The 24,365-nt window shown below is 39.9% G+C and overlaps 1 protein-coding gene across 34 annotated transcripts in view; it reads left to right on the forward strand.

Annotated features, from left to right (window-relative positions):
* BBX (BBX high mobility group box domain containing) overlaps positions 1–24,365 on the forward strand; it is a 129,331-nt gene that overhangs the window by 81,593 nt on the left and 23,373 nt on the right. For all 34 annotated transcript variants that reach the window (XR_015734419.1, XR_015734418.1, XM_087894896.1 and 31 more), the window contains 6 exons: positions 8,474–8,716; positions 11,789–11,987; positions 13,597–13,664; positions 17,881–17,961; positions 18,747–18,827; positions 21,762–21,821. Coding sequence is in view for 32 of the 34 variants with exons in the window: in XM_087894896.1 (XP_087751022.1) it covers positions 8,474–8,716; positions 11,789–11,987; positions 13,597–13,664; positions 17,881–17,961; positions 18,747–18,827; positions 21,762–21,821 (732 nt within the window). In the remaining 2 variants the exon portion in view is untranslated. The remainder of the gene's footprint in view (positions 1–8,473; positions 8,717–11,788; positions 11,988–13,596; positions 13,665–17,880; positions 17,962–18,746; positions 18,828–21,761; positions 21,822–24,365) is intronic.

The raw sequence follows: 24,365 nt of genomic DNA on the forward strand, positions 1-24,365 counted from the left end.
GAGTCTGTTTCTGATCCAGCATCGACTTATGCTTTAACCGGCCATGGTATCTTTTCGAAACCAGTTGCCGAACAACTTTTCGTCCCGGCCCCCAAATTATTTACGGATGTCGTCCAAAAGCAATGGTCCAACCCAGCTTCCCTTCCTACACCTAGTGGTGCTGACCGTCATAACTATAATATGGACCCTTCCTTGGCTAACATCTTACAGGTACCTACAGTGGATGGCCCTGTGGCTGCCGTTTCTTCTCCTTCCTCTTACCTCTCAGGGGACTCATCCGAGGGCCTTAAGCCTGAGGACAAAAAATTTGACTTGTCATTTAAGAAAACACACCAAGCCTCAGCCTGGGCGATACAGGCCGCTACTGCGGCATCTTTCTTCTCCCGTTCACCCCTATTATGGCTCCAACAGCTGCAAGCTCGTTTACCTGCACAAGACGCCTGGGTCCATCAGGACCTTAACAAAATAATTGTGGCCACTCAATTTGCTTCCGATGCCATGCTCAACGCAGTTAAGTACGCCTCTTGGGCAATAGCATCATCGGTCACCTCGCGTCACCTGTTATGGCTGCGCCAATGGCCAGCTGATCTAAAAGCCAAATGGCGCCTTGCTTCAGCCCCATATACGGGGTCTAAATTGTTTGGTGACTCTCTCGAGCCTTTACTAGTTGAAGATAAGGATAGAAAGAAGGTACTGCCTTCTGTCACCAGGAGGGCAGATCGCCAGGCTACTCCCTACTACCGTAGGCAGCCGGTTTGCTTCTCCCCTCAGGAGGGTACTAGTCAGTGCCCGTATTCACAGGGCTCCTTTTGTAATCAGGATCGGAGTTCCTTTTGGGACAAGCCAAAGTTCTTTGGTCCTCCAAAAAGGTCGTTTCGTGGAACTGGTAACTGCCAGTTCCGCCACCAGAAGTGACTCACCCCTTTCCTGCTTCCATAGGGGGCAGACTGAGCCTCTTTGTAGACAAGTGGGCCCGCATTACGACCATCGAATTCGGACTTCCATTGGAATTTCTTTCCAGCCCCCCAAACCACTTCGTACCATGCCCTGTCTCCAACTCCCATCGCAAGCACAGGCTCATGGAGCTTGCCATTCAACATCTATTAGATATCAATGCTGTGGAGGAGGTTCCTCCCGACCAGTGGAGACAGGGATTTTACTCAATCCTATTTGTGGTACCGAAACGCTCTGGGGGCTGGAGAGCGATACTAAACCTAAAATCTCTGAACACTCACCTACAGGAGGTTCAAAATGAACACTCTAAAATCCATTCTGGAAGGGATCAGGCCCGGGGACTTTCTAGCCTCCATAGACCTCTCCGAGGCCTACCTCCACATCCTGATATCGCCGGCCCACTGGCGTTACCTCAGGTTCAGCTACGCGGGGCGTCATCTCCAATATCGTGCCCTTCCATTCGGTCTGGCATTGACCCCGCACAGCTTCACCAAGGTCCTAGCAACCCTAGTAGCCTATCTTCGATCCGTACCGGTACGGCTTCAAGCCTACCTGGACGATATTTTGGTCCAGGCATCCACTCTCCAGAGGGCTCAGGCCGACTTAGATCTGACTTTACGGGTTTTGCAAGACCACGGGTTCTTAGTCAACTTACCCAAGAGCCAATTAGAACCTCAAACCCGCCTAATGCATCTCGGCACAATAAGCGACACTCAGGCGAGGCAAGTGTCGGAGAGACAATCTCTGACTACTGATAGGTCAAATCCTCCGGGAACCGGCAGTGACCAAACTCAATCTTTCAAGGATACTAGGGAAGTTGGCATCATGTATCAACATCGTGCCTTGGGCTTGGCTCCATGCACGCAGTCTCCAGTGGCTCCTGCTACCACACCAACAGACAAAAACCGCGGCTTCCCATACCAGGATCAGGGTTCGCCGGTCATTGCACTGGTGGCTGTCCCTGGCCCTAGACAAAGGGTGCGTTTTCTCAGACACCCAACAAATCCTCATTACGACAGACATCAGCCTGTTCGGGTGGGGGGCACACTTGGGCTCACAAGTAACCCAAGGCCGTTGGTCTCCCTCGGAATCCCAATCCAGCATCAATCTGCTGGAGCTATGAGCAATACGCAATGCTCTTCAGACTTTCCAACGGACTATACAGGGACACCACATTCTAGTCCTTACCAACAATGTGGCGGCGAAAGCCCACGTAAATCGCCAGGGAGGAACGAGATCCAAGACACTGATGCAGGAAACTCTACTGCTCGGGAGGTGGGCAGAGGCTCACCTCACTTCTCTGCGGGTGGATCACATCGCCGGCAAAGACAATCTACGGGCAGACTTCCTCAGCCGGACCACGGTGGAGGCATCAGAATGGCGACTCCACTCCGATCTTTCCAACGACATCTGTCTCCGCTTTGGGCGACCTCAGGTGGACCTCTTCGCCCCACCAACGACCGCGCAACTTCCCCGCTTCTTATCCCGTTATCCATCTCCAGGAGCAGAGGACACCGATGCCCTTCGTTGCCCCTGGCCACCGGGGCTTCTTTATGCATTTCCACCACTGGCACTGATCCCACGAGTAATACAAAAGATCATAGCGGAGAAAGCGGAAGTCATCCTCGTCGACCCTCATTGGCCAAGGAGACCTTGGTTCTCGGACCTGGTGGCCCTCTCAACAGCACGCCCTTGGCGAATTCCTCCAGAGAAGGTGTGTCTCAGCCAGGGGGCAGTTTACCACCAGGAGCCTTAGTGGCTCAACCTAACCGCCTGGCTCTTGAGGGGTTCCTCCTGAGGGCAGCACTCTATTCCGAGGACGTCATCAGAAAGCAGTCCACCATCAGACTCTACAACATCACCTGGAAGGTATTTATTTCTTGGTGCTCTGCGCGCAAGATTAATCCACTGTCAGCTTCTGTTCCGCAGGTCCTGGAGTTCCTCCACAATGGTTTCCATAAAGGACTGGCGCTCAACACACTTAAATGCCATGTTGCAGCACTATCCATGGTCTTGTCACCTAGGGACGGAGCGCCGCTGTCTCATCATCCCTCTATTCACAGGTTTTTACGTGGGGTACGAAATCTCCGTCCCCCTGTAGTTCACAAGTAACCCACCTGGGACTTACCACGGGTACTAAAGGCTCTCACTGAACCACCATTCGAGCCTTTGCGTACATCGAGCCTTAGGTACCTTTCTCTAAGGTACCTTCTTGGTACCTTCTGCCTTCTTGGTGGCCATTACCTCTGCTCGCCGCATTTCAGAACTGGCAGCCCTCTCCATCCGGCCTGACCTATGTGTCATAAACACGGACAGAGTTATTCTCCGATTGGACCCGTCATTTGTTCCAAAAATTAACTCCCGGTTCCATCGGGAACAGGAGGTCATTCTTCCCAATTTCTGTCCCAGACCAGCTCATCCACTGGAACACAAATGGCACACTCTGGATGTCCGCAGAGCTATTAAGATTTACATTTCGCAGAATGCTCCATTCAGACGTTCTGAGGCCCTATTCATGTCATTTCAACCCGCCTCGTTGGGATCTAAGGTATCCTCGGCCACTATTGGTCGCTGAATCCGGGCTTGTATTGCCCAGGCATATGAAGCACAGTCTCTCCCTCACCGAGTGAGCAGTCACTGCTCACTCAACTCGCAGTGCAGCTTCCACCGCTGCTTGGGCCACGCAGGCCTCTCTCGAGGAAATTTGCCAGGCAGCTACCTGGACTACTCCTGTACCCTTTATTAAACACTATCATTTGGACGTCTTCGCGTCTGCGGAGGCTTCCTTCGGCAGGAGAGTCCTCCAACAGGTACACCTGGCCCCGAGGCCTCCTAGGTCGCAGGATTCTCTCCCGTAGGGCTGACGAGCTTGGGTATGTCCCACTCCTGACCCACTCCGCAGCCTTCTGGGAGAAAGGGCGTTGGACTTACCGTGAACTCCGTTTCTCCGGAGGATGCGGAGTGGGTCAGCCCCTCCCACCTGCGACTCTTCCATTGTTCCTTGTTAACTGTTTGGCGGAGCCTGTCTTGTAGATCTACATTCGTCGAACAAAACTGGAGGCGATGGAGGCCAGAGTAGGCGTGGCCAAAACAATTCGACTCAGTGACTGGACAGACCAACTGAATCATCCCACTCCTGACCCACTCCGCATCCTCCGGAGAAACGGCGTTCACGGTAAGTCCAACGCCCTTTCTAACCACTGTGCCACCACAGCTCTTGGAGTATAGCCATGTACAATAAATCCAAAGAGAAAAAAAAACTACAATATAATTATGAAAGAAAAAAACAACAACCAATGATGGATCTAGCTAATCACACCCTCACTATATGAAACTGGGAGCCACCCATACATTTCCAAATTTAGAATGATATAGATTTTATTTTTATTCATTTAGTCAATCAACTCAGGTCAATCCAACACATTGGACATGTGTTGTGTATTCAATTCTGTAAGCTGCCTTGAGTCGCTATGGGCGAATAGGCAATATAAATTCAATAAATAAATTATAAATTCAAAGAAAAACACATTAAAATATAGTAAAATATATTTGCCACCTACAACTTCAAACAGTCAAAACCAGAAACAGGCACAAAATTTTCTGATTCACTGCTTAGGGATAAAACATAGTCTTCAGAAAGGCAGGCAGGGGTCATCTGAACCTCAGGGGAATAATGTTCAAACAGAAACAGCAGCAGGCAAGTTATGTCTTCTGTCAGATAAACTTTGCTTAAGACATGAAACCTGGAGTAAACCCACCCACCTATCTTACTGGCTGGGCAAATCAAATACTGCAAGTACTGTACATGGGGCTGTTTCTAGAGACCATCTACAAGCTTCATATGATACAAAAAACAATGACCCAGAGTTGCATGGGTACCAATGGGTACATACAGCACTTTAAAGTGTTGGTTGTATCCTAGAAAGCGCCTTATAGCTTCAGAATATCTCTTAATTGGCATAAGTCAAACCACTTCAATCATGTTGGGAAGGCATCTGATTGTCCCCCATTTTGGGGAGATTGGTGGACTGAGACTTAGAGGCCTTGTTTTTCTGGCATTGGGCTGATTTTCTGCAATGGTCGCCTGTCATTGTGTATTTGACACAAATTCTACTTCCCTTCCAGTTACATTTAAAAATAGACCTTTTCTAAAGGGAATTGGAGAGCTGATGAAAGATGGTATCTGAAATGTATGTATGTACATTTTTTCTGTTGGTTTTTGCATTTTTAATTTTTTTTTACTATTTTTATTACTAAGCAAATATGGATGATTTGTCCAAAACTAAAACTAAGAACTTTCAAGGAAGCATGAAATAATAGAGATAGGAAACTTAACTCTTACAATCGATTGGGAGACAAACTCTTGTCGGTCATGGTCCTACAACACCGACAAGTGTTTCACTGAACCCTCAATTAGATATGCTTTAACTTGAATTGCTGCACTGAGCAGGAAATGAATTTCATTGGTTACATGTACCGTATTTTTCAGAGTATAAGACGTACCTTTTTCCCCCAAAAAAGAGGGTGAAAATCTGGGTGCATCTTATACTCCGAATGTAGCCTCGCCCACCCTGTCAAACAGAGGTTTCAGAGGTTGAAAAAAGCATCAGAAACGAAGCTTCAGAAAAAAAGCGTCCAAACAGAATTTCAGAAAAAAACCCTCCGAATCAGAGCGTCAGAAAAAAAGCCTCTGTAACAAAGTTTCAAAGGCTTTTTTTATGAAGCTCTGTTTCGGAGACTTTCAGAGGCAGAAAAAAAGTTTTTTCTGAAACAGTTTCAAAAGTTTCAGAGGCAGAAAAAAAAAATCAAGGTACAGAGCTCACAACCAACTAACCTGTTGCTAAAATTCACCTCTGGGAACAGCTGATTGGGGGTATTCTGGGAGGCCGATCCACTTGCCAATCAGCTTTTTTCTTATTTTCCTCCCCAAAAACTAAGGTGCGTTTTATACGCCAGTGAGTCTTATACTCCGAAAAATATGGTAATTAATGACCACCCATACAAAGTTACAACAGCATTGAATGAATTGTATTTCTGAGTGGTCCTCACAAGTTCTATCTGTCCCATTAACTCCATGAGCATGTGATCACTTTACAATCAGCTCCCACAGAGAATGGTTACAGCAGGGGTGTCAAACTCAAGGCCTGGGGGCTGGATCTGGCCCGCGGGATACTTACATCCGGCCTCCAGGGGAGCTCTGGAAATAGTGAAGGACTGGCACATGGTGCCATGCCAGTGAAGACGCAACCCTTCCGAGCTCCATTTTTGCTGGCAGAGGGTTACAGGAGGTCTCAGCCGAAAATGGAGGTCGGAAACCCATTTTCTCTGGCAAAACACTTGGGCCACAGGCGTTCCCGACATGAGTGTTGTCAAGCTGGCCACGCCCACCCCAGCCCCAGAGGTCAAACACAATCCTGATGCAGCCTCAATGAAATAGAGTTTGACATCCCTGGGTTGCAGTATCCCATGGTCATATGATTGCCATTTGTGACCTTCCCTGCTGGCTTCCCACAAGCAAAATCAATGGGGAAAGCCTACCGTTAAGGTTGCTCTGGTAAGTCTCTTCCACCCAGCAGCAGCCACCTCTGCCATATCTCACTGGCCATCTGTTCATGCCATGTCTCACTGGGCACCTGCACATCTTACTTTATCAAGAACAGCAATCCCTGGCATGACCTCTCTCATTTTTCACCAGCCATCTGCCTACCATTTCACATCTGGCAGTAGCCTTCCCTAGCCCTGCTGCACTTATGCCATACTGCCAAGCCTCCCCCACCTGACGGCAGTCACTTCCTGCCCTCCAGATTGATTGCAATCCACCTGGGGCTTGCAACTTCCTGCCTGCTTTGCTTGTTGGAAGCCATCAGGAAGTTGTGAACTTAATTGCCAGGATAGCTTCGTGCTTTATAACCACAACACTTAGTGGTAGTTCCTTCCAACATTGTTCTATGTTCCTCTTAACTATGTAAATTGATGCTAATTCATCCTGGCCAAATCCTATTCTTCTTGTTAATATATTGTTCTTTATAATTTTTTTCAATTCCTCATAAAATATTGAGAAAGCTAATTTTAACAATTATTTGTTAATGAAATTAGAATAAGTTATCTTACTTTTTAATTCCTACATTTCATTATTTAAACACATTCACTCAAACCAGGTTAGTAATGGATTGCCTTTGACCTACCTGTGTACATACACACCTGCGTAATGTGAAAAACATAAAATATATATTGACAAATGGTAATTTAAAAAGTTAAATGAGTTAAAAGGGAAGTGTGCTTCCCCCATTCACCCACATGTCAGGGTTGGTGTAGAGAGCTTTATTCAGTCTGTTCCCTCAACAGTTCCATTTCAGGTTTTCAGCTAACCCCCAGCTGCAAACTTAGCACAATAATTGGCTCACGACCAAATAGATAACCAAAAGCAAAACAAACTTATAGCCAAACCAAAACAGCCTTGAAAATAAAGGTTTTGCCTGGATAGGTTCCAAAAACAAACAGCTCAAAATCCCCTCCGAGATTTGGGGCCTCCACTAAGCCTTGTCAACAAGTCCGGTGGTCCGAGTTTTAGGGCTTGCAAGGAGAAGTCATAGGAATAGTCCAAGCCAGGACTTTGGGAGGTAATTTTCATTGAAGCCAGCCATGAACAAGCTCCAGGCTAACTTTCCAGGCAATGGCCAATTAGACTACCGGATAGATAACCGGCTGCTCCAAACACGAACATAAACGCTCTCCACAACTGAATTAAATCCACAAGCTGCAGAGTTCCAGAAACATAAACAACCATCTGGCCACAACCCACACACGTTGCTTCCAGCAATGCCTCCCTCTGCCTGCCATGCTAAATAGTCCCTTCCGGTGCAGCCCATTAAGAGGGACGGGCCTTTTCCCCATCAATCTAGCAGATCTCCGCCTCTCTGCCCTGTGTGCTCTAGCATCTACCAAGGCCAGTAGCTCCTCCCCCTCTTTCTCATTGGCCTGCGAGCTCTCCCCAGCCGAGGCATGTTCAGCAGACAGTTCAGGGTCAGCAATATCGGACGTGCCAGGAATGCTCTCATTCTCCCCCGAGGCCTCTGAGGAAGATGTGGATGAGCCATCATCCACAGGAGACATCAGAGGAAGAAAAGGAAGGGGAGAGAGAAGGAGGAAATATTAAATAAATGCAATTTTATTGGATAATAACCCTTATTGGAAGGGGGAGGAGGGGAACGAGAAAGGGAGGAGAAGGAAGAAGAATAAGACGAAATTATTGCAAACAACATATTTTATATGATATACTTACTTTATATATTGCTTCTAGTATCAAAGACTTCATACTCTTAAACTGTTTAAACTGGAAAATTTAAACATTTTAGTGAAAAGTCTGTTTTAAGGAGAATAAGGATTTTTTTCGTTCTTGGATATAGACATATTTCTATACTTGAAACTAAGTATCAGAGAAAATAACTTGTGGATGTAATAAGAAATCCTTATCAGTAACATTCTTTGTATATGTTATATTTTCTTCATTGTAAAATAGGTCCAGATTCTGAGTGCTGATAGTCTTGATCATGATGCTGATGAAACAGAAGATGAGGAATCTTCAGAACAGCGAGCTCGCAGACCAATGAATGCATTCCTTTTGTTCTGCAAACGTCATCGTTCCCTTGTCCGGCAAGAACATCCTCGTCTGGACAATCGTGGTGCTACCAAAATATTGGCAGATTGGTGGTCTCTTCTTGAGCCTAAAGAAAAACAAAAATACACCGACATGGCCAAGGAGGTATACAATAACATGATCAATGGGTCTTTCAATTATATATTGTTCATTTTCTTGATATGATAATATATTTGTTTGATTTATGCTTCACTTTTCTACTCAGGCAAATCCCTAAGACAGCTAACAATTAACAATCAAAGAATAGTATATAAAATTAAAAACTAGAACTTAAAATTAACAGTAAAATAAATGATAAATTTATGTAATAAATAAAAGTTAAAAGTGGCAAGCAGAGTAAAGACAAACAAAAAATTTTCAGAGCTTCCATTCCTCCCTCTTTGGTTTATTGCTCTTCCCCCCTTTGGCCCTTGCTTGATCTGTATAGCTAGGCCCCAGACTACCAAAGGCTGTCTCCACTCTTATGTAGAGGAGATCTTTCAGTGAAATATTTTAATAAATATCAAAAGAAGGAATCGGCAATAGCAAGAATTGTGTGAGTAATGATCCAGAACATTTGGGAAGCACCCAAGTACAGTGCAACCAAACAAGATAAGTATGTTAATAAGCTATGTTTATTATTTGTTTTTTAAATTTGTAAGAATATGGTATGCTTGAAAATGTAACTATATTTTATAAGCTATTTAATTCCTCACATTAATTTAATTTAATTCTCTTACCTTTGCATAGAATTAATTTTCAGAGACAAATTTCAAACAAAGATGTTTCTGAGTTAAGTATGAAATTTAAGATTATGCTTAGGTAAGGCGATTCTCTAGTTATTCAGGAATTAAATAGTTAATATCACTGTTCTCTTTCTTAGCAATGCATTTACAGGAGAATTTAGCATTATTTTAAAATATTTTACTATGCAGTCCTATATTTCCCTATTTAGAATTGCATCTTAAAGATATTTTGAATATAGAGCTATAATAAAAAATGATAAATGCCTATTTATTTTTGAGCCATTTTACTAATTTATGTCAAGTAATACTTTTCTTTGCTCCTTACCAACACCAGTCCTGAGCTGGCAAAGATAAATTTACTTGTGTCAGATTCAGTAATAAGACAGTTATAAAAAATAAAGTTCATCATGAAATTAAAATGTAAGAAAAATCCCCATTACCTTGGTAGTCTGCAATGAAGCAGCAGGGCTTTGGAGCTGGTTAGTTATCTTTCTCTTAATTCCCACAACTCAGCTATCTGACATTATTATCCCATTTGAAGACAGAAGAAGTTAATAACATTTAATTGGGAAGACCCTTTGACATAAGGAATTATTATATTTATCCAAATTAATTGATATCCTGTCCTTTATCCAAACAAGTTCAAGTAAAATTGAGAAGTAATAAAATATATAAATTACTTTACAATTTGAAAAGTTTATGGAAGCTAATGGTATTGGTGAGAATATTCTGTAAATGAAGTTCTACAATGAAAATAACATTGTTGTGTTTGCCTGAACATAATAAATAAATAAATAATAGGTAACATTAATACATTTTAACTCTACCTTAGTATAATTTTGCTGTGTAAGTATAATTTTGCTTAGTATAATTTTGCTGTGATTTTCTTATATAGGTAGTCCTTGAGTTACAACTTCTAATAGATCCTTCCTATTGCAGTTGCAAGTGGTGATGGCCATTAAGTGAGGTGGTCTCGCTTATGGATCCCCACCGGATGCAACTGTTCAATAAACTTGTAGGTCATTAAGCAGAGCACAGGTTCTGTCAGATTAGGCCCTTGGGGGTCTAGTGCAGTCCCAAGCTTGCCTTCTCTGGACCTTCCAAGGTCTCCATCACCACCCCGACACACTCTGCTTACCATTCCTTGGGACCCTGTGGGTATTTCCCATCTCCCCACCCACCCACCCCGATCCCCACCCCACTGTATCAGGCCCCACACTCTCTTCCTCACTTCTATTTTGAAGATTTCTGAGCCTCATGTTGGGGAAAGAGGAAAGACCACATGTCTCTGTGCCCATTTTTTCCAGAAGAGGCTGTCATTTTCATTGCACCTGCAATTGCTTAACACAGTCTACCTAGCACTGCAAAAAGCTTCTGCAAACCATCTTAAGGACTTGCAGGTACACTGAAAATGGCTGCTGCTTCAGGGAGGCAGCCTTATGGCATCAGGATGCGTAGCCTTCCCTTCTTCTCCAGCATGAGGTCCAGAGATCTTCAAAAGGTTGTGCAGTGGTTGATGGGCATGTGCAAAGTAAGGCCAAAGCCTGGGTCCCAATGGGGAAGGATGGGAGGAAAAGAGGTGGGGAGATGCGGCAGTGTCCCTGCGGTCAATCGTAAGGGCGAATGTTCCCGGCGGCATTGCCATAACTTCAAAACAGGATTGTATATGGCTTTTAGGAAGTCTGTCGTAACTTTGAATGACAGTTAAGTGACTGGTCATATCTCAAGGACTATCTAATGAAATTAAAAGACTGTTGATTAAAATGTTGACAATAAATTAATGAATTAAAGAAATTAAGTAGATACATGACAAATTGAGCAGTAAATTACATATTAGGGATAGCGTAATGTAGTAGGAAATTTATCTTTGATGAACAAAGCCTGGAAATTATTGTATAATATTCCTATAAAAACTTACAGCTCAAAAGCTGTTAAGAATATTTTTTCTTAAAAAATGAATACAGTACTATGCCCCTAGTGATATGAGTTTAAAAGTAAGATCCACATTTTCTATTGAAAAGAAACAATATGACTAAGTGTTCAGCCCAGTAATGTTCATTCCAAGAATGTGTAAGAAATATTCAATTAAACATATAATTTTTATTCTTTATGCAGTGTAAGAATATAACAGCAGTAATTAGCAACAAAAACTTGTCATTGAGCCTCCTTAACCTTTCTTTGTTGTACAAGAAGAAATATACATAGAAAATAAAGGTTTGTATTTTCAGTGGCATTCTTTATTTTAAGGAAATTTTGTGTTTGTTATGATGTGTATAGGCAGGCATGACACATTTATTTCAGTGAGCAGCTCTCATTTCATTATGGCAATTTTCAAATGGCCATGGGTGGACTGCTTGTTTGATGGAATAAATGATCTGTTAACCTAAAACTAATTCATTTTTCTCAAATAAATGTGCTGTGCCTTAAAGGAAATTATTTGTTCTTCTTATAGTATAAAGATGCATTTATGAAAGCAAATCCTGGCTACAAATGGTGTCCACCTACAAGCAAACCTGTGAAAACTCAGTCACCCACACTAACAAATCGAAAAAAGCTTTGGGCTTTCCCATCAGAAGTTACAAAAGATTTGCCTAGTCCAAAAAAGTTGATGAAGACAGAAGAAACCCCTCAGCTGAATTTTGCAATGGCAGGTAAGTTTTTCAATCCCAGTTTTAGAAGCTTACCAAAAGGATGCTTTGCATTGTGGCTTTTTCTTGTGGGAAAAAAAACAAAAAAATGACTAAATCCCCTTCATATATTATCCCATCATTAAAATCTTCCTACATTAGAATAAAGGCCTATCTAGTTCTGCATTCCATTCACACAATCTCTAACTGTGGTAGCTTCCCGAGCCATCAGTATAATAGTAGCTTTTTATTTCCACTGTTACTCAGAAGTTGTCCTCAGATATTATGCTGATTGCAAGTAGTAGCCATTTGCTTAGTGAATTTGCCTAATCACTTATTACTGAATTCCATCATTCTTGTTCCTGGGGGATGGGGGGGTTTAATTCTGTTCTTCTGCCCTATTCCCATTGGAGAAGATTTAGAATGCCAAATTATACCAACTTCTAAACAGTAAATTACTTGGAATGGTGTTCCATATGAAGTCTAGACAGTACCAACTTGTTGGCTTTCAAGATCTGGCTGTTTCAAAAGCATTTAGAGATTGGTTGTATAATGGGTCCCCTCACTGTATAGGCAATTGTTAGTGCTAGGATTGTTTCCTGTGGTGTGTCAATGGCTTAGAACTATGATGACGAATCTATGGCACGTGTGCCCTCTCTGTGGGCACGTGAGCCGCTGTTCCAGTTCAGCTCTGTCATGCATGTGCGCGCGCCTCCCACCAGCCAGCTGGTCTTCGAGTGTCTGCCGCACATGCGTGGGGGTGGGGCACGTGCGGGGGGCACGCATGCATGGAAGCTGCATGTGCAGGGGGCACATGAGGGGGGCCATGTGTGCATGCATGGGAGGTGCATGCAGGGACTAAGCTTGCATGCATAGGGAGGCAGGGTATGGGGGGGCCTACATGTGCAGGGCATGTACAGGGCGTGTGCACGTGGGGTGGGGCGCATGCGGGGTGACTACACACGCAGGGGCAGGGCGCATGCACGGGGGCTGTGCACACATTGCATTTGGGGAGTTCGGGCACGCACACATTAGTGCACACAGCTTTGGGCACTCGGTCCAGAAAAGGTTAGCCATCACTGGCTTAGAAGTTCATTGTTGTTAGGCTTAGATTTAAAAAAAAACACTGTATATTTTACTTCGTATATTTGCATAATTTGTAAGCCACTCAGAACTATTCTGGAATTAAACTTCATATAAATTTCAGCAATAAAATATAAATAAATATGTAAACAATTTGCAGGTCATATAGGTATCTTTTCTGATACTTATTTGTCAAATGCATTATTGTATGTAGAGTTTTTTTTTTTTAACTTGTTGTGATTCATTTTTCTTAACATAAGAATTTTATGAATCGTATTACCCTTACTTTTTTTTTTTCAGTTAAAGGAGTCAAAATAGTTCTATGGTTTATGTAGGCATATAAACACACAAACACATACAAAACCTAACAGTTTTGTTAAAGAAAAGACAAAATCTATTTTTCCAACATATATCTAGGTTAAGGTATGCAGTTATTACAGATTCCTTCACTATTAAAGCTCCAGATGTTTAAGGCAATAGGTTTGCCTAAACTACTTCTAAATAAATATTTTGACTAAAATGTTTCCATATATAATTTCTTTTCTGTCAGATCCTACGCAAATGGGAGGCCTCAGCATGCTACTGTTAGCAGGAGAACATGCCTTGACTGCACAAGAAGTAAGTTATTATCTTTACTGCTTAATTATTTCTTTAAAAAAAGAAAATGTTTAATAGGTTACATTACTACATAATATATTTTCACAGCTATTTGGTACATCTTTTGTCTTGGATTAGTGACATCATTTTAACATTTAAGAGAGATTTTTTTTACTGAAAGAGCTCATTATAAAATATCTACTACTTTGACACTGACTTCTACCCCTATATTTAGAGGATTAGGTGTATGCACCAAGAGAGTGTGAGGGAAGGGAAGGCAGAGGACAACCTGTTGCATAACTTTGATTATTTTCCTCAAAGATTGATACAGTTCTTTATATTGTACAGCATGAGAGTTAAATGATTAAGGAAATAGAACCAAGGAATAGCTACTTACAAGAGAACTGAAATCAAGAGAAAATTATCCACTTTAGTTGTTTAAAAAGAGTATGTGAACAACAAGGAAAAAATAGCTTCAAAGAAAAATCCTCCTTCTTTGATGTGCAAAAGTTTCAGAATATTTCACATTCAAAATGTCTGCATCGTTTGCAGTAAACAAGAGTTGAATAGTGGTCAAAAAGTATATTTCAATCCAGAGTGATTGTTTAGGACTCAAAATGGGGCGTTTCAGATTTCAAAGGGTTTAATTAAGAACCATTTTCAGATTCATTACATTTAATAACAAGGGAGGTTTTGAAACAAAATATGAATGTGAAGAGTTTTTGTTTGAAGCACTGCTAGCTACATTCCATTTCTATTCCTCAAACCATTGAGGAAACCAGCTATTTTTTTCTTTTTATCTGTTCCATACAATTGCCTCACTTGCTTTGAGGTATTGTCTTCCCCAGTCGATAGTTCATAGGCAAACTGCCATATTCACTTGATAGGTTAGCTCTGTTTTGGGATGGACTTACACTGAAGGAGCAGATCAGCAATGTGAAGATTCCCCTAAACTCAAGCAGCAGATGGAGGCCATGGCCAGAGGAGCCTTTGCACACCTTCAGCTGCTGGAGAAGGAAACTAGCAAGCCCTTACAAATCAGGCACTTATCACCATACAATAAAATATTCCATACTTCCTACCTGGAATTGCCTTTAAAGATAATTTGGAAACTGCTGTTGTTCAGTGTATGGTGACTTGATGTCTGGTGGCAATATTCCATTGAATAATACAATGTACTAAAGTTCCTGCACTTGTTTGAAATAGTTTTCCAGATCAAGTTCAAAGTGCTGGTATTAACTTACAAGTAAGTCCTACATGGCTTGAAACTAATTAAACCTGGTTTGCTGGCTTATTGTAAAGCCTTAAATCATTTGTGTTTTAAGATTCATTTAGAAGATATCTGGCCCTTTTTTTCCTTTGAATTTTGATTGATTATATTCTAGTAATAATTTTTATTTTAGATGTTTATGGTTTATAGAAGATGGAGAAATTGAGCATTTTGAATGACTGCTGTGTATTTTAGTCTATTTTGAGTCTTTGCGGGTGGCCATTATATGAGCAAGTATTGTAGCGTTTTCTTTACTAGACAGTTTTTCTCCTTTTGTTTCTAAAGAGTTTATTATTTAAGAGAGCTTCGGTTAGCTATCTGAATTCTGCATTGACATCTGCAAATTGCCATTTACACTGATCTTGGGAACACTTAGAACACTGCTCAATATAAAGCAAAAATTAAATATTTTTCCAACCAAAGCAATAAATATAGGGAGTCCTTGTTTAACAACAATAATCTAGATTGGTAACTCTGTTGCTAAGTGCTTTGATAGTAAAGTGTGACATCACATGCTTGTGCCAACTTATGCCGGCAATTGTAGTTGTTCTGATTGCCATTATTTAGCAAATCCTGTGCAGTCATTAACTGCAATGTCACATGATCACAATTTGCAACCTCTTCCCAGCTTCCCTATTGACTGCTTTTTAGAAGTGAAGGTTATAAATGGCAATCACAGGATGCTGTGACTATTGGAACTGCAAGCCAACTGCTAAGCACCCAAATTCTGATCACGTGATGCAAGGATGCTGCAATGGCTACCACTGCAAGGACCAGTTACAAGTGTTCTTTAGCACCGACATAACTTCAGTGTCTGTATGGCTGGTCATTAAACAAGGACAACCTGTAAATGTATTGTTAGGCAGTCTTTCCATGAAACAGAGGTCTTCATTCACGAATTTATAGAATATTAAGAGAATTTGTCAGCATAATTATTTTCTCTAAGCATTTATGCCAGTTTAAGTACAGGCAGTCCTAGGATTATGACCATTATGACCAGCAACTATTCAGAGTTATAACAGTGCTGAATGAATGATACTTAATGACCAATAGTCAAAGTTCCAGCCATCACAAAACCCCAACATATGATTGCTCTTAGGGCACTTAGCAATCAGTACACACAGTATTTGTAATGTACTGCAGCAATGTGATCCCCATTTGCAACCTTTGCTACCAGGTTCCCACTAGCAAAATTGGCAGAAAAGACAGCAGGGAAGATCACAAGTTGTTTCTGGAAGTTGATCCTGCTGCTTTTTCTATAGGAGCCTCACTGAAATAAGAACAAGATCCCAGGGATCTCATAAGCTATAACAGTGCCCTGCCAGCTTCTGGCCCTGGCTCACCCACGTCAATCGAGCTACCTATGCCCCTGCTGACCCACCCATGCTCTGTTACACCTGTCCACAGTCCCGTCAACCCACCCATGCTCTGTAGCAACCACGTTGGCTGTCCCATCCACAGCATCTATACACCCCTGCACTCATTGCTTGAAATTCTTACCTCCTTCTGCTTAATGACCCATATGGTCCTGTGATGACGATGGCAATTGGTATTGCTGTTGCTAAGCAATGCAGACATGCAACGTCATGCTTTATGGTTACATCACTGAATGACAGAAATTCCAATCTCAATTGTCTGAGGACTAGCGGTACTGTAATGCTAACACCGTTCCATTTAGAAAATCATATTTCTACAAAGTTCTAAGAATTTAATTGTAGATTGAAGGGACTTCCTAAAAACCTCATAAATATATTGCAGAACAATGCCTATGATTAGCATCTTTTCTAATCTTCCCTAAACTTTAATCTTTTTAATTGCAAGAAATTAGAAGAAAATATTAATAGTGTTAAAGCAGAAAAAAAAACACTCTTCCATTCTTAATTTTCATGTGTATTTCATTGGTAGAAATTAAATAGTATTGTGTTCCATTAAGAATATAGTTTATGACAATTAAGCTAATTGTAGTAATGATTATCTGCTAAACAATTTAACATAAAAATGGATATTGACAATTACTAACTTTGCTTAGCTTCTTATAAAAAACTTAATTATAGGGAAGCTGTCTCTTGTAGCAAAAAGCTGTGAATGATTTAGAATGCTTTTTTAATGTTTGTACCTGATAATGAAAATGAATAATCAGTGCAGTTATGTGACAAAAAAAATTAAGTGCAAATTGCACCCTTTAGATTATAAAATGAAATATAAGTGAAATAAATAAATGAATTGAAAATGAAAGGCCTGATTGTTGTTGTTGTTCATTTACTTTAATTCCTAAACTACTTTTCAGTTCTATAGTAGGATGGAACATTGATATATGAAAATCAGAAAGAACTTTGCATGTAGTCCTTCCTGAATGTGATTGCAACCCTAATATTACCTCTACTCAGTTTTGTTGGGAATTCTTATTTCTGATCTCATGTTTGTTTGTTTGTTTGTTTATAAAACTCTTTTAATATATCAGGAACCTTGCCTTTTGTCAGTTCCTTTTTCTTCTTCAAATTACCGTAGTCTCATATCTGTTCCTATCCTAATTTAAAATACTTTTGGTTTATTCATCATTTGCTTTTTATTCATCTCTTCCTTTTATTTTAAGAAGTTTCCATTCTTCTTTATATATTTCTTAAAAGCCAAGAACATTCTCATTTTCTCTGCTATCCTATGTGTTTGGAATATACTACCATGATTACTGAAATGTCTTTGTTAATTATGGTCAAATCAACATTTCAACTGGAAGTCTTTTTACTTATAATTTTTATGACTGTTGTCTTTTATTGTTTCTCTTCAGATAGGTATTCAGATATTCTCATTCTCTCTCTCTCTCACACACACACACACACGTTTATTTTTTATTTTTTCCTATATATTGTAAATCTCCAAGAAAAAACTTATTGCTCTTATATATTGTTGAAAACAATTTTGATTATTTGTTCAGTCCTTAAATTTTCCTTCTTACATTGTTTACTATAGGTCTCTTCAAATACATGTCATTCTGATTCCCCTAATTCTACTGAAGGATGTCTAAACTCAACAATGTTACAATTTGCTGAGGTAAACTCCTTATAATGAACCTTTTTTGTTAGGTGGTACAGCAACAGTTTATAATTATTGAAAAATATTTCCTTAATGTAATACAATTTAATTCCATGAGAGCCTTGGTTATCATGCAGTTATTACTTCTTGTAAATAAACTAGTATTGGATTCAGACTGAAAAAACTACTTTTTTCAAAAGTTTTTTTAACCCCACCTTTATATTACTTGTTATTAATAATAACCCAAGATAGCAATCATATCCAATACTCTTTTCTCCTCCTGTTTTCTCTACAAAAATACTCCTGTGAAGTGAGTAGGGATGAGGAAGAATGAGTGGCCTTAAGTCACCCAGCCAGTTTTCCATGCCTAAACTGAAATTAGAACTCAACTGATTTTTAGTCTAGTACCTTGAAATGCCTCTAATGCTTTTAAACATTTAACATGCAAGATGAGATGCATAATTTCATTCAACTGTTTAAGACTATTTTTACTATTCCCTATTTGCCTATTTATGATATTGGTTTTTTGGAAAGATTTTCACTGTGAAATTATGTCAGTTTCTTTTTTAAAAAATGCTAGTTGCTTTGGAATATGGTTTATTTATATTCCTTATATGCTCAATTAAACAAGACACACAGTCACTTTCGGTGAGATGGGCAGCTTTATATACTTGATTAATAAATAAATAATGCTCAATTATATTGTGGCCACAAATGTCATTTGTGCTATGTGTCATTTGAAAAATAGACAATTGATAAAGGATAACCTAAAGGTAATTTTGAAACAAATATCTTTCCATCAGATTTCTTCAAATCTGTCAAAGGGAACTGTTCCTGAAAATCCAAAAGAAAGTGATGAATCAGCTTTACTTCAGTTCTCAGAGGTACAACAATACTGGGTTGTTGTTTTTTAAGGAGATGAAATAACTCTCAAATTTATAAAAATAGCATGTAGCTGTTGTTTTAAATTTTGTTGTATATGGTTTTAATCCCAATTACATATTGGATAGTTACTGCTCAAATGGAGGGTTGGATTGGCAATGTAAGAAAAAAATGCAATATAAGGTGCAGAACAATCTTCAAAGTAAGAGTATTTCACATATTGATTCTAACACTGATTTGAATACAAGTAGTCCTTATTTAGCAACCACATTTGAGACCAGCAACTCAGTCATTAAGTGAAACCACAACTTTTATTATTATCTTACATCAGCTTTCCTTTGTTTTATAGACCTATAAATGTTGTAAATGCTAGGATTAGACATTAGTTACTTTTTCAATATCCTTGTAACTGCAAATGGTCAGTATAAGGCTGTCACTAAACATGGACTACAGTATTATCTTTTGATTTGTATAAATTACTAATCTGATGTAATATATTCAAGTAATATGTTGAAATGTAGTTCCCTCTCCTTGAAGTTACTGAGAAATATTGTAGTATTATACTTGTAATATATACATATACAGGATCCATTAGTTATGGATTCTGTATATGTTTAATAATTCAGAGACAACCAAAACAGTAGTCAGTATTCTAAATATCAGTGAGAAATATGCTTTAATTCTTTTTCTATATCAGTCTTTTCCCAACTTTACTATTTCTTGCACATTTTTCTTATTTTCATACTTACCTCATTTTAAGACGAAAAAAATATAATTGCATTAGTTCATTCTTTCTCATTTAATAGTATGCATAATAATTTTTACAATTTATCAAATTTATTGTAGCATCTTGGGACCAATTTTGAAATGAAAAGATGTGGCTGTCCACTAGATAGTGAAGATACCAATTTTTGTATAAGGAAAAATACAATCATCTGTTTCTTTTTAAAATGTCAAAGATGGAAAAAAGGAAAGCATAGTTGGTTGTTTGATTTATGAAACCAGGGATTGATTGTAGAATAGATCATATATTGCTCATTTGTAAATTTCCAATTAAGCTAAAGTAGTAGTCAACCAGTTTCCACAATATGGTCACGGTGGTTCGACCCCTCCTCAAGAAGCCTGCCCTGGATCCAGACTCACTTAATAACTATCGGCCGGTCTCCAACCTTCGCTTTATAGCGAAGGTTGTTGAGTCCATAGTGGCGCAACAACTCCCACAGTTCCTGGAGGAAACGGATTTCCTAGACCCATACCAATCGGGGTTTCGGCGTGGGCACAACACGGAAACGGCATTGGTCACTCTGGTGAATGATCTCTGGCGGGCCCGGGATGGAGGCTGTTCCTCCATCCTGTTCCTACTTGACCTCTCAGCGGCTTTCAATACCATCGACCATGGTATCTTACTGCAACGACTTGGGGGGTTGGGGGTAGGAGGCACTGTTTTACAGTGGTTCTCCTCCTACCTCTCAGGTCGTTTGCAGTTTGTATGGGCGGGGGGGCAGAGGTCCACCCCGAGGCCCCTAACCTGTGGGGTGCTTCAGGGGTCGGTTCTCTCCCCCTACTCTTTAACATCTATATGAAGCCACTGGGTGAGATCATTCGGGGTGAGGTATCGTCAATATGCTGATGATACTCAGCTACATATCGCCACCCTGGGGATGCCCTTTCCGTGATGTCCCACTGCCTGGAGGCGATACGGGCCTGGATGGGTAGGAACAGGCTAAGATTCAACGCCTCCAAGACTGAGTGGCTATGGATGCTGGCGTCTCATGTTCTAGAAGTCCCATCACTTTCGATGGAGGGAGGGAAGTGCTTTCTCCCGTCAAGAGGGCCCGCAACTTAGGGCCCGTGTCCTCCTGGATTCCCGGCTGTCTTTGGAAGACCATCTTACGGCCGTGACCAGGGGGGCTTTCGCCCAGGTTCGCCTGGTGCGCCAGTTGTGCCCTTTCCTAGACCAAGATGCCCTTCGCACGGTCACTCATGCCCTGGTTACTTCTTGCTTGGATTACTGCAACTCCCTCTACATGGGGCTACCCTTGAGGTGCACCCAGAGGCTCCAGCTGATCCAGAATGCAGCCGCGCGGGTGGTTACAGGAGCTCCCCGTTATTCCCGTGTAACACCTCTCCTACACGAGCTGCACTGGCTACCAGTGGTCCTCCAGATCTGCTTCAAGGTGCTGGTACTTACCTTTAAAGCCCTACATGGCTTAGGTCCGGGGTATTTGCAGGACCATCTCCTACCCACCTCCCACCGTCCTGTCCACTCACACAGGGCTGCCCTCCTCAGGGTACCGTTGGCCAGACAATGTCAGCTGGCGACGTCCAGGGGTAGAGCATTCTCTGTAGGCGCTCCTGTCCTCTGAAATGAGTTACCCACCGAGCTTCGGACGGCACCTGATCTCCGTTCCTTCCGTCGGGATTTGCAGACTTGGCTGTTTCAACAAATGGGTTGACCCTGATCCTTGGGTTTTATTATTTTATTGTCATTGTTTTGACTGGATTTTAATTGTGTTACCTTTTATTATTGAATGTTTTAACCTGTGTTCGCCGCCCTGAGTCCTTAGGGGGAAGGGCGGCATATAATTTTTTGGAAATAAATAAATAAATATGGTTTTGTGTATCTACCTATCATTTTTAAAGAGAGAATCAAAATTACTTTGAAATCCTGAAACTTACTAATAGGGCCTCAGAAGAACTATGAAAAAATGAGACATTGTTAAGGATGAATGTGAAAAGGCACCACCTGTAGAATCTTGGAATCTACAATAAAATTGTGCCTTTTAGGATAACTGTTGCAGAACAACACAGGTTATGCTAGCACTGCCAAAATAAAATATCCTAAAAGGAATAAGTTTTCGTGTATGTGTTAGTTTTCTCTTAAAGGACTTAATTCCTTCCTGCTTATTTTAAAATATGTATATCTTCACTTCCAGTTGAAGGGTCCTGAGCCAATCAAGCACTATAGAAAATCAGCACTCTTCCAGTTGGCTGAGGTAATCTTGTTTTATTAATTTTATGATCTTTGGAAAAAGAAGAACCAGAAGTATATTCCAAAGGGTACAGTTGAGAATTGTATATGTAAGCACAGATCACCCCAATTATTAATGTGATCTAACTTATTTTTAGAACACAGATCAGTTTTATATCAGATCAGTGAATGTTAAATCTGCTTGTAAAATGCTTTTACAGATAATAAGAGAAGACAGATATTAATGGTTTCATCAAAAGTTTTACCAATGTGTCTTTTCTATAATATATGAAAGGTAGATAGATATACAGAAACTGCAAAACATTGATCATCACTTTCAAGCATACACCACTTCTTAAATGGTATAGAAAAAATTGAGTTCCAGTGATGTTACATTGTTTTGCAACCCCAACCTATAAACAGAACCCTAATCCCATAAATTCCAATAAAACTTTCATGTTTCTAGAAATCTGGCACTGGAAATAATACTCTAGTTCTGAAAATATTATTGAATTTATATACAGTTCTGTAATGAAAAAATGCAAATACAATTCTTTAAATATTAATTCACTGTATACTAAGCAAGCCATATTAGCAATTAGGTATAGAATGTCAATTTAATTATACTGATGAGAGTTTCTCTAAAGGACAGCACAGGGGTACAGAGAGTCTTATAATACTTTAATTTTTCTATATATTTCCATCCTTGTAATCACTTATTCTCAGGTTCAGCTCTCTGGATCTGTTTTCGAAGATTCATCTGGAGTACATGAGGAAAGATGTTGAGCTGCATAAAAAAATATAAATCAGGGAAAATACTATGTAGTCCTTTCAACCCCTTAACAACGGAGAATCTAAAGTCATAGTTCAGCTACATTTTTGCTGCCAAACTTTCTTTGTTTGATAACTTGTGTAGAGTACAAATGAATCTATATATATTGTTCCTTGCTTTTCAATAAAGCAAAAAATTATTTAGGACTGTTTAACAAAAAAAGAAGAGAGATCTGGAGCTAGGTATTTAGACTTGTTTGACATTAAAAGACACTTTTTTAGTCCCTCATGACCTATCTTCCACATGAGGAAGCATTCATATGCTACTAAGTCTGCACATAGGTACATGCAGCAGAGAGCTTTGGTCAAACCATCTAACTGCAATATATACCTGCATAGCTTATTTCAACAGAAGTGTAGGCATTGGTAACTGGCAGTCATAGACATAAATTGTAAGCAAATTATAATAAACTAAAATGTTTACTACACAAAGACACCACAGTTTTCTACAGTACAGTACATAATGGCCAAAACAGTTCCTAATGAAAAATCAGAATAAATTATACTGAGGAAAGTATAAACTACGTTAATAAGTTTAATTAAGATTTTGTTCATTAAATATAAAACAAATTTAATGTTACTTTGAAATCATTTGGATTTAACATGTAGTATTTTATTTATTTGTTTTACTTTACATCAACCAATAATAGAAAATATTTGGGCAGTGATTAGTTGGAGTTTACCATCAAAGATAAAATTCTATAAAAATCATGTAACGGCATGTGTATCCATCATGTTGTTCCCTTCAGGAAAGGTAACATGCATATTATAGAACAAGAGTAATATGTAACAAGAAAAAGCTATTAAGGGCAGAGATAAGATGATGGAAAAGTATAATGAAAATTAGTTTAGCCTAAAGTACCATTGCGTAAATTACCTCTCTGCACCTTTACATGCTTGCAGACCATACTTGCTTCCACCATGACCATACACTGCTTCAAACGTTGCATTTTCAGCATGCTCCAGAATGACACATCCTAGTATTCTCCAAAACATTCGTTTTTTGAATCAGTAGATTTTGCCAATTCTTGGCATACCAAGTTCTCATTTCCATATATCAAAGTGAGTAGAAGCTGTTATTCACAGACTATCACTTCTTTCAATGAGCATTAATTCCTCACAATAAGCCATACCTTTCAGCTAGCACTGGATATATCAAAATTTTGCTATTCACTTTCACATCTTCAACAAACATTCTGCCAATTTGCTCTACCTTTTTGACATTGAACTATGCAATTTGTCACTTCACTCAGTTTTCTCTGTCATGCGGTTCCCTTAATTTTTGATAATTTTGTTTATTTATTTTATTCATATCCTAAGGTTTACCGCAAATCATTTGATTCATCAGCCCCAAACCTAGCTTCATCGGCATATAGCAGTACACACACATTCACATCCCTAATTGATACACCTCTAACATCATGGGAAGCATCTCTTAAAACTTTTTTTTGTAAATGCACTAAACGAGTAAAAAAATATAACATAGTTTGTCTACCTCCATGTTCAGTGTTGGACCTTTGGTGAAATATTCCATTTATTCTCTTACATGTTTTAAAACCATCATAGCCTGCTCTTTTCACATTCAGCAACTTATTTTCATATTCATGCAGAATATATCATAGTATTTTCATCTTCATCATATTTTCTCTTATTTAATAGATATAGAATTATTTTTTTCCATTTATTTGTCAAGTGATCAAAAAGCTGATCTGCACTCTTATTAGTCTGGCATAAAGCC

Source organism: Pantherophis guttatus, chromosome 5 (genome assembly GCF_059756535.1).
Source record: "Pantherophis guttatus breed Tessera chromosome 5, ASM5975653v1, whole genome shotgun sequence".
NCBI lineage: Eukaryota > Metazoa > Chordata > Lepidosauria > Squamata > Colubridae > Pantherophis > Pantherophis guttatus.